The sequence below is a fragment of the Rattus norvegicus genome, chromosome 2 (genome assembly GCF_036323735.1).
Source record: "Rattus norvegicus strain BN/NHsdMcwi chromosome 2, GRCr8, whole genome shotgun sequence".
In the NCBI taxonomy this organism is placed as follows: domain Eukaryota; kingdom Metazoa; phylum Chordata; class Mammalia; order Rodentia; family Muridae; genus Rattus; species Rattus norvegicus.
The window spans coordinates 86,288,387-86,302,145 of NC_086020.1; the positions used below are offsets into that span (position 1 = coordinate 86,288,387).

A 13,759-nucleotide genomic window follows, 5' to 3' on the forward strand; every position below is an offset into this window, starting at 1 on the left:
GAACTTTTAATTGTCAGCATGAAAGTTGCTCCCTTTGTACAATATCTCATGGGAACTTCCACGTCCATCAGTGATGTCCATAGGGCTACTTTTAAAGAAAATAAAAATTATTCATATAGCTTAGAACTATTTCCTCTTGTGTTCATACCACCCTCTTAAAGGTACCATTTGTATTAGAACATAAGTGGTACACCTCGAAGAGCACGTCACACATTTCAGTTATAAAAGTTCTCCTTGTAGCGAGGGGTGTGAAGCTCAGGACCTGCAATTTCCAACTTCCTCCTAAGGATTCTGCCTTGCCCATCAGAAAACACACGAGAACCAGCGCTCTATACTCCTTTGTTATATCTTCTCCTTCCTTATTCACACAGTCCTGGAGGGACATTTTATTTTACCACTGTGACAGTGTTGTTCCACTTTTCCCCCAAACAGGTCTTGCTTCCTCTAAGCCATACCTGGTCACATTTCTGGAGCAAATAGAGGAGCCTTTAGTTGTGAAGAAAGGAGAGGTTACCACTATGTATTCAGGTAAGTCAGAAGGAGGGTATCAGAGAACAGAGTGGAAAACGCTAAGAGCTAACATAAATCCCTTGAGACACAATATTCTAGTATAAATCATCTTTTTTAAATATTTTTTTTTTTACTTATTCACCTTACATCCAGTCCCTCTCCTGGTCACCCCTTCCCATAATTCTTCCTCCATCTGCCATCCTCTTCTGCTCTAAGCAGGTGAACATCTCCCTGGGTATCCCCCACCGCCACCCTGACAGTATATGACTCTGTAATGCTAAGTGCTTTCTCTTCCACTAAGTTCAGTCATGGCAGCCCAGCTAGTAGAATATATTTTTCATATAGGCATCAGCTTTCGGGATAGCCTCCTTTCTAATTGTTTAGCATCTATATAACGATCAAGTTGCACATCTGCTACATATGAACAAGGAGGTTTAGGTCTAACTGGTGTTTGTTCTTTTGTTGGTGGTTCATACTCTGACAGCCCCAAGGATCCAGATTAGTTGACTCTGTTGGCCTTCTTGTGGAGTTCCTATTCCCTTCCGAGCCCATCATCTTTCCTCCTATTCATCCATAAGAATCCCCAAGCTCCACCCATAGTTTGGCTTTGGGCGTCTGTATCTGAGTCAACTGCTGCCTGTTAGAAGACAACATGCTCATGTCATCTTTGAAGATCTAATCTTCTGTCTTTTTCTGTGAAAGAAAGACATAATATAACATTTAGGATGCTTTGAGTCTTATTAGCTTTGTTTTCTTCTACTATGAGATTAAACTACATTTCCCATAACATTGAAAGCTCTGTCATTTCTATGTAATCTTTTACTTGGGTACTTTTTTTTTTTTAAATATATGTGCATGCATTTTTTTTTTATTATTAACTTGAGTATTTCTTATATACATTTCGAGTGTTATTCCCTTTCCTGGTATCCGGGCAAACATCCCCCTCCCCCCTCCCCTTCCTTGTGGGTGTTCCCCTCCCAACCCTCCCCCCATTGCCGCCCTCCCCCCACCAGTCTAGTTCACTGGGGGTTCAGTCTTAGCAGGACCCAGGGCTTCCCCTTCCACTGGTGCTCTTACTAGGATATTCATTGCTACCTATGAGGTCAGAGTCCAGGGTCAGTCCATGTATAGTCTTTAGTTAGTGGCTTAGTCCCTGGAAGCTCTGGTTGCTTGGCATTGTTCTACATATGGGGTCTCGAGCCCCTTCAAGCTCTTCCAGTTCTTTCTCTGATTCCTTCAACGGGGGTTCTATTCTCAGTTCAGTGGTATGCTGCTGGTATTCGCCTCTGTATTTGCTGTATTCTGGCTGTGTCTCTCAGGAGCGATCTACATCCGGCTCCTGTCGGTCTGCACTTCTTTGCTTCATCCATCTTGTCTAATTGGGTGGCTGTATATGTACGGGCCACATGTGGGGCAGGCTCTGAATGGATGTTCCTTCAGTCTCTGTTTTAATCTTTGCCTCTCTATTCCCTGCCAAGGGTATTCTTGTTCCCCTTTTAAAGAAGGAGTGAAGCATTCACATTTTGATCATCCGTCTTGAGTTTCATTTGTTCTAGGCATCTAGGGTAATTCAAGCATTTGGGCTAATAGCCACTTATCAATGAGTGCATACCATGTATGTCTTTCTGTGATTGGGTTATCTCACTCAGGATGATGTTTTCCAGTTCCAACCATTTGCCTAAGAATTTCATAAAGCCGTTGTTTTTGATAGCTGAGTAATATTCCATTGTGTAGATGTACCACATTTTCTGTATCCATTCCTCTGTTGAAGGGCATCTGGGTTCTTTCCAGCTTCTGGCTATTATAAGTAAGGCTGCAATGAACATAGTAGAGCACGTGTCTTTTTTATATGTTGGGGCATCTTTTGGGTATATGCCCAAGAGAGGTATAGCTGGATCCTCAGGCAGTTCAATGTCCAATTTTCTGAGAATCCTCCAGACTGATTTCCAGAATGGTTGTACCAGTTTGCAACCCCACCAACAATGGAGGAGTGTTCCTCTTTCTCCGCATCCTCGCCAGCATCTGCTGTCCCCTGAGTTTTTGATCTTAGCCATTCTCACTGGTGTGAGGTGAAATCTCAGGGTTGTTTTGATTTGCATTTCCCTTATGACTAAAGATGTTGAACATTTCTTTAGGTGTTTCTCGGCCATTCGGCATTCCTCAGCTGCGAATTCTTTGTTTAACTCTGAGCCCCATTTTTTAATAGGGTTATTTGTTTCCCTGCGGTCTAACTTCTTGAGTTCTTTGTATATTTTGGATATAAGTCCTCTATCTGTTGTAGGATTGGTAAAGATCTTTTCCCAATCTGTTGGTTGCCGTTTTGTCCTAACCACAGTGTCCTTTGCCTTACAGAAGCTTTGCAGTTTTATGAGATCCCATTTGTCGATTCTTGATCTTAGAGCATAAGCCATTGGTGTTTTGTTCAGGAAATTTTTTCCAGTGCCCATGTGTTCCAGATGCTTCCCTAGTTTTTCTTCTATTAGTTTGAGTGTGTCTGGTTTGATGTGGAGGTCCTTGATCCACTTGGACTTAAGCTTTGTACAGGTGATAAGCATGGATCGATCTGCATTCTTCTACATGTTGACCTCCAATTGAACCAGCACCATTTGCTGAAAATGCTATCTTTTTTCCATTGGATGGTTTTGGCTCCTTTGTCAAAAATCAAGTGACCATAGGTATGTGGGTTCATTTCTGGGTCTTCAATTCTATTCCATTGGTCTATCTGTCTGTCTCTGTACCAATACCATGCAGTTTTTATCACTATTGCTCTGTAATACTGCTTGAGTTCAGGGATAGTGATTCCCCCTGAAGTCCTTTTATTGTTGAGGATAGCTTTAGCTATCCTGGGTTTTTTGTTATTCCAGATGAATTTGCAAATTGTTCTGTCTAACTCTTTGAAGAATTGGATTGGTATTTTGATGGGGATTGCATTGAATCTGTAGATCGCTTTTGGTGAAATGGCCATTTTTACTATATTAATCCTGCCAATCCATGAGCATGGGAGATCTTTCCATCTTCTGAGGTCTTCTTCAATTTCCTTCTTCAGTGTCTTGAAGTTCTTATTGTACAGATCTTTTACTTGCTTGGTTAAAGTCACACCGAGGTACTTTATATTATTTGGGTCTATTATGAAGGGTGTCGTTTCCCTAATTTCTTTCTCGGCTTGTTTCTCTTTTGTATAGAGGAAGGCAACTGATTTATTTGAGTTAATTTTATACCCAGCCACTTTGCTGAAGTTGTTTATCAGCTTTAGGAGTTCTCTGGTGGAACTTTTGGGATCACTTAAATATACTATCATATCATCTGCAAATAGTGATATTTTGACTTCTTCTTTTCCGATCTGTATCCCCTTGACCTCCTTTTGTTGTCTGATTGCTCTGGCTAGAACTTCAAGAACTATATTGAATAAGTAGGGAGAGAGTGGGCAGCCTTGTCTAGTCCCCGATTTTAGTGGGATTGCTTCAAGTTTCTCTCCATTTAGTTTAATGTTAGCAACTGGTTTGCTGTATATGGATTTTACTATGTTCAGGTATGGGCCTTGAATTCCTATTCTTTCCAGGACTTTTATCATGAAGGGGTGTTGAATTTTGTCAAATGCTTTCTCAGCGTCTAATGAAATGATCATGTGGTTTTGTTCTTTCAGTTTGTTTATATAATGGATCACGTTGATGGTTTTCCATATATTAAACCATCCCTGCATGCCTGGGATGAAGCCTACCTGGTCATGGTGGATGATTGTTTTGATGTGCTCTTGGATTCGGTTTGCCAAAATTTTGTTGAGTATTTTTGCGTCGATATTCATAAGGGAAATTGGTCTGAAGTTCTCTTTCTTTGTTGTGTCTTTGTGTGGTTTAGGTATAAGAGTAATTGTGGCTTCGTAGAAGGTATTCGGTAGTGATCCATCTGTTTCAATTTTGTGGAATAGTTTGGATAATATTGGTATGAGGTCTTGATAGAATTCTGCACTAAACCCGTCTGGACCTGGGCTCTTTTTGGTTGGGAGACCTTTAATGACTGCTTCTATTTCCTTAGGAGTTATGGGGTTGTTTAAGTGGTTTATCTGTTCCTGATTTAACTTCGGTACCTGGTATCTGTCTAGGAAATTGTCCATTTCCTGCAGATTTTCAAGTTTTGTTGAATATAGGTTTTTATAGTAAGATCTGATGATTTTTTGAATTTCCTCTGAATCTGTTGTTATGTCTCCCTTTTCATTTCTGATTTTGTTAATTTGGACGCACTCTCTGTGTCCTCTCGTTAGTCTGGCTAAGGGTTTATCTATCTTGTTGATTTTCTCAAAGAACCAACTTTTGGTTCTGTTGATTCTTTCTATGGTCCTTTTTGTTTCTACTTGGTTGATTTCCGCTCTGAGTTTGATTATTTCCTACCTTCTACTCCTCCTGGGTGTATTTGCTTCTTTTTGTTCTAGAGCTTTTAGGTGTGCTGTCAAGCTGCTGACATATGCTCTTTCCTGTTTCTTTCTGCAGGCACTCAGCGCTATGAGTTTTCCTCTTAGCACAGCTTTCATTGTGTCCCATAAGTTTGGGTATGTTGTACCTTCATTTTCATTAAATTCTAAAAAGTTTTTAATTTCTTTCTTTATTTCTTCCTTGACCAGGTTATCATTGAGTAGAGCATTGTTCAATTTCCAAGTATATGTGGGCATTCTTCCTTGATTGTTATTGAAGACCAGTTTTAGGCCGTGGTGGTCTGATAGCACGCATGGGATTATTTCTATCTTTCTGTACCTGTTGAGGCCCGTTTTTTGACCAATTATATGGTCAATTTTGGAGAAAGTACCATGAGGAGCTGAGAAGAAGGTATATCCTTTTGCTTTAGGATAGAATGTTCTATAAATATCCGTTAAGTCCATTTGGCTCATGACTTCTCTTAGTCTGTCTACATCTCTGTTTAATTTCTGTTTCCATGATCTGTCCATTGATGAGAGTGGGGTGTTGAAATCTCCCACTATTATTGTGTGAGGTGCAATGTGTGTTTTGAGCTTTAGTAAGGTTTCTTTTACGTATGTAGGTGCCCTTGTATTTGGGGCATAGATATTTAGGATTGAGAGTTCATCTTGGTGGATTTTTCCTTTGATGAATATGAAGTGTCCTTCCTTATCTTTTTTGATGACTTTTAGTTGAAAATTGATTTTATTTGATATTAGAATGGCTACTCCAGCTTGCTTCTTCTGACCATTTGCTTGGAAAATTGTTTTCCAGCCTTTCACTCTGAGGTAATGTCTGTCTTTGTCTCTGAGGTGTGTTTCCTGTAGGCAGCAGAATGCAGGGTCCTCGTTGAGTATCCAGTTTGTTAATCTATGTCTTTTTATTGGGGAGTTGAGGCCATTGATGTTGAGAGATATTAAGGAATAGTGATTATTGCTTCCCGTTATATTCATATTTGGATGTGAGGTTATGTTTGTGTGCTTTCATTCTCTTTCTTTTGTTGCCAAGACGATTAGTTTCTTGCTTCTTCTAGGGTATAGCTTGCCTCCTTATGTTGGGCTTTACCCTTTATTATCCTTTGTAGTGCTGGATTTGTAGAAAGATATTGTGTAAATTTGGTTTTGTCATGGAATATCTTGGTTTCTCCATCTATGTTAATTGAGAGTTTTGCAGGATACAGTAACCTGGGCTGGCATTTGTGTTCTCTTAGGGTCTGTATGACATCAGTCCAGGATCTTCTGGCCTTCATAGTTTCTGGCGAAAAGTCTGGTGTGACTCTGATAGGTCTGCCTTTATATGTTACTTGACCTTTTTCCCTTACTGCTTTTAATATTCTTTCTTTATTTTGTGCGTTTGGTGTTTTGACTATTATGTGACGGGAGGTGTTTCTTTTCTGGTCCAATTTATTTGGAGTTCTGTAGGCTTCTTGTATGCCTATGGGTATCTCTCTTTTTAGGTTAGGGAAGTTTTCTTCTATGATTTTGTTGAAGATATTTACTGGTCCTTTGAGCTGGGAGTCTTCACTCTCTTCTATACCTATTATCCTTAGGTTTGATCTTCTCATTGAGTCCTGGATTTCCTGTATGTTTTGGACCAGTAGCTTTTTCCGCTTTACATTATCTTTGACAGTTGAGTCAATGATTTCTATGGAATCTTCTGCTCCTGAGATTCTCTCTTCCATCTCTTGTATTCTGTTGGTGAGGCTTGTATCTACAGCTCCTTGTCTCTTCTTTTGGTTTTCTATATCCAGGGTTGTTTCCATGTGTTCTTTCTTGATTGCTTCTATTTCCATTTTTAGTTCCTTCAACTGTTTGATTGTGTTTTCCTGGAATTCTTTCAGGGATTTTTGCGATTCCTCTCTGTAGGCTTCTACTTGTTTGTTAATGTTTTCCTGTGTTTCCCTAAGGGAGTTCTTCATGTCTTTCTTGAAGTCCTCCAGCATCATGATCAAATATGATTTTGAAACTAGATCTTGCTTTTCTGGTGTGTTTGGATATTCCATGTTTGTTTTGGTGGGAGAATTGGGCTCCGATGATGCCATGTAGTCTTGGTTTCTGTTGCTTGGGTTCCTGCGCTTGCCTCTCGCCATCAGATTATCTCTAGTTTTACTTTGTTCTGCTATTTCTGACAGTGGCTAGACTGTCCTATAAGCCTGTGTGTCAGGAGTGCTGTAGACCTGTTTTCCTCTCTTTCAGTCAGTTATGGGGACAGAGTGTTCTGCTTTTGGGCGTGTAGTTTTCCTCTCTACAGGTCTTCAGCTGTTCCTGTGGGCCTGTGTCTTGAGTTCACCAGGCAGCTTTCTTGCAGCAGAAAGGTTGGTCTTACCTGTGGTCCCGAGGCTCACGTTCGCTCGCGGGGTGCTGCCCACGGGCTCTCTGTGGTGGCAGCAACCAGGAATACCTGCGCCGCCCCTTCCGGGAGCTTCAGTGCACCAGGGTTCCAGATGGCCTTTGGTGTTTTCCTCTGGCGTCCGAGATGTGTATGCAGAGTGCAGTCTCTTCTGGTTTCCCAGGCGTGTCTGCCTCTCTGAGGGTTTAGCTCTCCCTCCCACGGGATTTGGGGGCAGAGAACTGTTTATCCGGTCTGTTTCCTTCAGGTTCCAGCGGTGTCTCAGACAGGTGTCCTGCCGCTCCTGGGCCCTCCCCCACGGGAGCCCAGAGGCCTTATACAGTTTCCTCTTGGGCCAGGGATGTGGGCAGGGGTGGGTAGTGTTGGTGGTCTCTTCCACTCTGCAGCCTTAGGAGTGCCCACCTGACCAGGCGGTGAGGTCTCTTTCCCACAGGGTCTGGGAGCAGAGAGCTGCTGCGGGCCGGGATCTGAGGGTGTGGGTGCATGCATTTTTTTAAGAGTGATGATTTTTTTCTATCTTTTTTTCCTGGCTAGCTCCCAAATGAATGAGATAGAGACTTAAGATTTATTTGGTGGGCAGCAGCTTTTGGGATAGCCTCCTTTATAATACAGTTACTACGCAATTAATAATTGAGTCTAATCCTTTAAGGTAATCTGGCTAGCTCCATGAATTTTAGTACTTATCTTGCTCTCTGAACTTCAGATGTTTCCTTGATATCTCCCTGGACCCCTTCCTTATATTGAGCCCACCCCCCTTTCTTCTCCTTTTTCCTCCTCCTCCTCTCCCACCTCCTCCTTGTTCTCCTTCTTCCCGGGAGTGTCAGATGTCCAGCATATTCTCTCTTCAGCCCAGGCATTGGCCGATTAACTTTTATTGAGAAGTTAGAGCATAAATGGGGAACAATGTTACCTAAACATAAGATATGAGAATCTTAGATTAAACAATGCAATGCCTTGTCTGGATGGTACAAACATATAGGGCAGAGAAATCAGCATTTGACTAATACATGAATAATTTTTATATAATGCAAAAAACAATTATGCCTAAAGATATGCATAAAACTATTTGTCTTGAATCTTTATTTAATGTTACCAAGGAAAGTCTTCTTAAGTTGCCTAACTTTCATAACTTCTAAAACTAAACTCTATACTTAGACTATATATAGATATATTATAATGTACAATATATAAATATTATATATTCAGGTGCCTTCTATCTTAGACTAATTTATACTTAGTTTTTAACTACTCAAAAAATTTCTCTATTTGTTTAAGGGGCTGATTTGTATTTGCATTTTTCCATTATGATTTTTCTTAGTTGATAGTATGCTTTTTTTAAATGTTTGATTTTGATTATTCCTTTGCTTCCTTGTTCTATGTTGTCATAGTCTTGTTCCATTGATGGAAGGATACATGAGTTTCACTTATCCTATGTTTTAAATTAGTCTTCATTGAGTACAGTCATAGAAATGCAAATGTAGCTTATCATTTATATGGACAAATACAAGTATGAGTATATGTTTTTTTTTTAAAGTAATCAGTGTAAATATACAGATTTTTATTCTGTTCAATTCTCAACCTTTACTCACCAGGGAAAAAATGTTATACCTGCAAAGACTGTGGGAAAGTTTTTGAGAAGAAAAAAGTATTTCAAAGTCACTACAGACTTCATGTAAGAGTGAAAACCTACAAGTGTGAAGAATGTGGCAAGTCCTTCCGTTTTCCGTCATTACTTTCTAGACACTACAGAGTTCATACAGGAGAAAAACCCTACAAGTGTGAAATATGTGGCAATGGCTTTCCTTATCCTTCAAGGCTTTCCACCCATATGAAAACTCATACAGGAGAAAAACCATACCAGTGTGAAGTATGTGGGAAGGCCTTCCATAATCCATCAATACTTTCTACGCACAAGAGAATTCATACAGGAGAGAAACCCCACAAATGTGAAGAGTGTGGCAAGACTTTCAGAGATTCATCATTACTTTCGGGGCACAAGAAAATTCATACAGGAGAGAAACCCTACAAGTGTGAAGTATGTGGCAAGGACTTCTATTTTCGATCAAAACTTAATATACACAAGAAAATTCATACAGAAAAAAATCCCTACAAGTGTGAAGTATGTGGCAAGGTCTTTGATAATCGATCAAGGCTTTCCAACCATATGAAAATTCATACAGAAGAGAAACCATACAAGTGTGAAGTATGTGGCAAGGCCTTCCATTATCTATCCAAACTTTCTAAACACAAGAAAATTCATACAGAAAAAAATCCCTACAAGTGTGAAGTATGTGGCAAGGCCTTTGATTATCGATCAAAACTTAATAAACACAAGAAAATTCATATAGAAGAGAAACCATACAAGTGTGAAGTATGTGGCAAGGCCTTCCATTATCTATACAAACTATCTAAACACAAGATAGTTCATACAGAAGAGAATCCCTACAAGTGTGAAGTATGTGGCAAGGCCTTTGATTATCCATCAAGGCTTTCCGACCATAAGACAATTCATACAGGAGAGAAACCATACAAATGTGAAGTATGTGGAAATGCCTTCTGTTATTCATCATCACTTCGTAAACACAAGATAATTCACACAGGAGAGAAACCCTACAAGTGTAAAGTATGTGGCAAGGGCTTCGATTATCGATCGAGACTTTACAAACACAAGAAAATTCACAGAGGATCAAAACCTTAAAATTATGATGTATCAGTCAGTTCCTTAGAACTTTCCAGCTTCTTTCTCCTCATTTGATAACTCATTCTGGAGAGAAACCATACAAATGTGAAGAATGTGGAAAAGCCTCCTCTATAAAGTCATACCTATATCTACACAAATTAACTCACAATATAGAGAATATTTACAAATGAAAAAATTATGTCAAAATTCTCAACAATAAATTAGGGATCATTAAAGAATTCATTTGGAAAGAAACCATACAAATGTAAAAAAAATGTAGCAAATACTTTAGAAGTTCCATAGCATGATCTGAACACAGAACTCTTCATATTGGAGATACGCTCCACATGTAAAGAATGGGGCAAACACTATTATTATCAGTCTTCTTGCCTTAAAGAACATCAAAGAATTCATCTGAGAGAAACCACATAAGTGTGAAGAATGTGATTCTTTTGGACTTACTCAAAATTTGGGAAAAACCTCATAATTCATACTAGGCTGAAATGCCACAAGTGTAAAAAATGTTGCAAACCCTGTAATAAGCCTTCTTACATTTTTCAAATCAAGGTAGTTCAAATTGGAGTAAAATAATATAAATGTTAAAATGTCCATAAAATCTTAACACTTTTCCAGACCCTAAAAGTTACCAAAAGCTTCATGGTGAATGGAAGCCTATAAGTTTGGGGAATGTGGTAAAGTTTGGAATCATTCATACAATCATGTCAAGAGTGGAGTAGTTTGTTAGTCTGTGTGTTTGTTCTTCTGGGTTTGGGGCAGATTCTTGCTTTCTTTTGTTTCTTCTGTTTTAGAATTGAAACACTTGTTCTATACCAGTTTGTAGAAAAATAGTCACTTGTTTTTATGTTGTAGGAGCACACAGTTAAGAGATTGCCTTGAGTCTCACGTGACACTTGGAGTATGGTCTTTTATAGTATTGTAATTATTAAATACTTTGTGGACCTTTCAAGTTGTAGCCTATTTTACTTATGAAGTGAAGGTAAGGTTGGGGAAAGGGAAGGAAATATTATTATGTAAATGTTTTTGGAGGGTCTGGAGAGATGATTCAGCAGTTAAGAGCACTGAGAGCTCTTCCAGAGGTCCTGAGTTCAATTCCCAGCAACCACATGGTGACTCACAACCATCTGTAATGAGACCTGGGACCCTCTTCTGGTGTGTCTGAAGCTACAGTGTACTCATATACATAAATAAATATATCTTAAAAAATAATAAAGCTTTTTGGACAGAGCTAGCATGTTGACTTTGGGAACAAACTTAATTGTCAACAAGATCCACACCCATGTTAGTATTCCCAGTACCAACAAAATAGAAAGAGGTAATTATCTCTGAAGGTTGTCCTCTGATCTCAATGCATGGACCCTCACACAAACATAAGTATATGTGCCCAGAAAAAGTAAACTTAAATTACATTCTTAAATTGACTTTGTGTTTTACATAGACAAGGATCAAGAAATAACTCTTGTATCTCAATTGTTAGTACCATGAGTTCTATAATGATTTGAGAGGCAAGCCTCTGGTTGATTTGTAGGATTTACATTGATTAGTTTAATTGATTTCAGAAGATCCATTGATTTTGATTGGAAGCATCTGATTGACTGAAATGCTGTCTTATAAGAAAATACCCCGAGAATAGCTATTCATCTATCTCCTGCTTTGTGACTTTGGATGGGACAGGACCAGCTACTTTAAATTTATGTTGTTTTAACTTTCTCACCACATGCTGTGTTTGGAATAAGAATTGCCCTAAGGACTCTGGAAAAGGATTAAGAAGTGTGGCATCAGTGGAGTAAGTGGTCACTGAGGGTAGTATTTGAGATTTCAAAAGCTCCGACCCAGTATCTCTCTCTTCATACAGACTATAAACCAGTATGTGCTATTCTCAGCTACTTCTCAAGCACCATGTGTGCCCGCATTCCACCATCTTCCCTAGCTTGCTTCCCACAATAATAATGAACAAATCTCTGGAACTGTGAACAAGCTAATTAAATGCTTTTTTTTATAGGAGTTTTCCTGCTTTGGTGTCTCTTCATAGCAATAGAACACTGAGTAAGGATCCATGGTAGATGGTGACTTTGAACTGTGATCCAAATTAAACCCTTAAAGTTACTCTTGTGTGCATATTTTATCATTGCCATGAGAACATTTACTAAATCTTCATGCCAAGTGCAAGTTTCAATGTGATATTTAATACATATGAATCATGTACTTTCTCCCTTTTTTCATTATTTCCCTCCCTTTTGCACCCTTCTCCAAAAAAATGTTTCCTCTCCTCTTTACTTACATACTTACACACACACACACACACACACACACACACACACACACACACACACATCTGTTGAGTGTACTTTTAAATCTAACACATTTTTCCTTGGGGTGAATCACACTCTTCAACCCCCCACTCCCACCCCAACTGCTCCCCCATTTTCCTTTTGCTCTACTGTCATTTGCTCCAGGATGTGGACCACAATACCAGTCCCCATTAGAGACCCTTGAATCCACAGATAAAAGACACACATACACAGTTTGTTACTTTTATAACTTGCCATCTAAGCACAATTGCTGGGCGCAGATATTTCTCTGCCTAGAATACTGTGCTCTTACCTATTATCTCCATCTTCCTACTCTTCAGTGGCTAGTCCCACCTACCCACCCTGCCAAACATCCTTGCCCCCCTGTCTGTAGCAAAGGTAACAGGCCCTAGTTCCACCCGATCCCACCTCAGCAGTCACATGGTTGAAGCGTTCTTTGTCCCCTCAAAGCATGGCAAAAAAGACAGCTCTTCCTCCCATGTGCCTTTTCTTCCTGAGACACAGAGGCTGCTCTATTGAATCAATCTAGACTTTTTTTTTTTTTACCCAATTGGTAAGATATAATTGCCCACTTAAACATACAAAGCCCGGTACCATCCATCCCTTAGGAACATTGATAACAACCTGTAAATACACAGAGCAGAATCTTAACATCACCTGCCATGGCTTCTCCCCTCTCTCCCACCCCTGTCTCTCCTTTTTGTCCTAGTCTCTTCCTCTTCCTTCAAACTTCTCTCCTGCCCATCCTTCCTTCTCCTCCAATGACAGGCCTCCTTCTATCCTGTACCTGCCCCTCACCTGTACTTTACAAACTCTATGGGGAGGTGGTTCTGGTGAAGTCACCTGAGTTCTGAGTCCTTGACTAGGCAGCTGTCCTTGGGGCAGTGGAATTAGCATCAAAATACAGATAACTTCAGGACAAACCACAACATTTCCCCCGCCCCTTTTTGTCCCTTTAAAAAGCCTTTTCACATATATATAAGTTGAGTACAATTATTATCATTCTACAATTTATAAAGCATATGATATTCTCAACACCCAATCCATCACTATATCAGTTAAACAGAACATTTAGTTATCCATTCCAACTTAATGAAATGTTAGCTACTGGTTTGCTGTATATTGCTTTTACTATGTTTAGATATGGGCCTCGAATTCCTGATGTTTCCAGGACTTTTATCCTGAAGAGGTGTTGAATTTTGTTAAATGCTTTCTCAGCATCTAATGAAATGATCATCTGATTTTTATCCTTGAGTTTGTTTATATAGTCGATTACATTGATGATTTCTATATATTGATCTATCCCTGCATACCTGGGATGAAGACTACTTGAACATGATGGATGATCATTTTGATGTGTTCTCGGCTTCAGTTTGCAAGAATTTTATTGAGTATTTTTTCGTTGATATTCCTAAGGGAAATTGGTCTTCACAGCAGGAATTTGG

The 13,759-nt window shown here is 39.5% G+C and overlaps 1 protein-coding gene across 1 annotated transcript in view; it reads left to right on the forward strand.

Moving 5' to 3' along the window:
* LOC120100761 (zinc finger protein 728-like) overlaps window positions 1–13,759 on the forward strand; it is a 56,315-nt gene that overhangs the window by 17,355 nt on the left and 25,201 nt on the right. Inside the window, 4 exon segments of the mRNA XM_039103576.2 lie at window positions 433–528; window positions 8,897–9,985; window positions 10,069–10,141; window positions 12,516–12,526. Coding sequence (XP_038959504.1) covers window positions 433–528; window positions 8,897–9,985; window positions 10,069–10,141; window positions 12,516–12,526 — 1,269 coding nt within the window.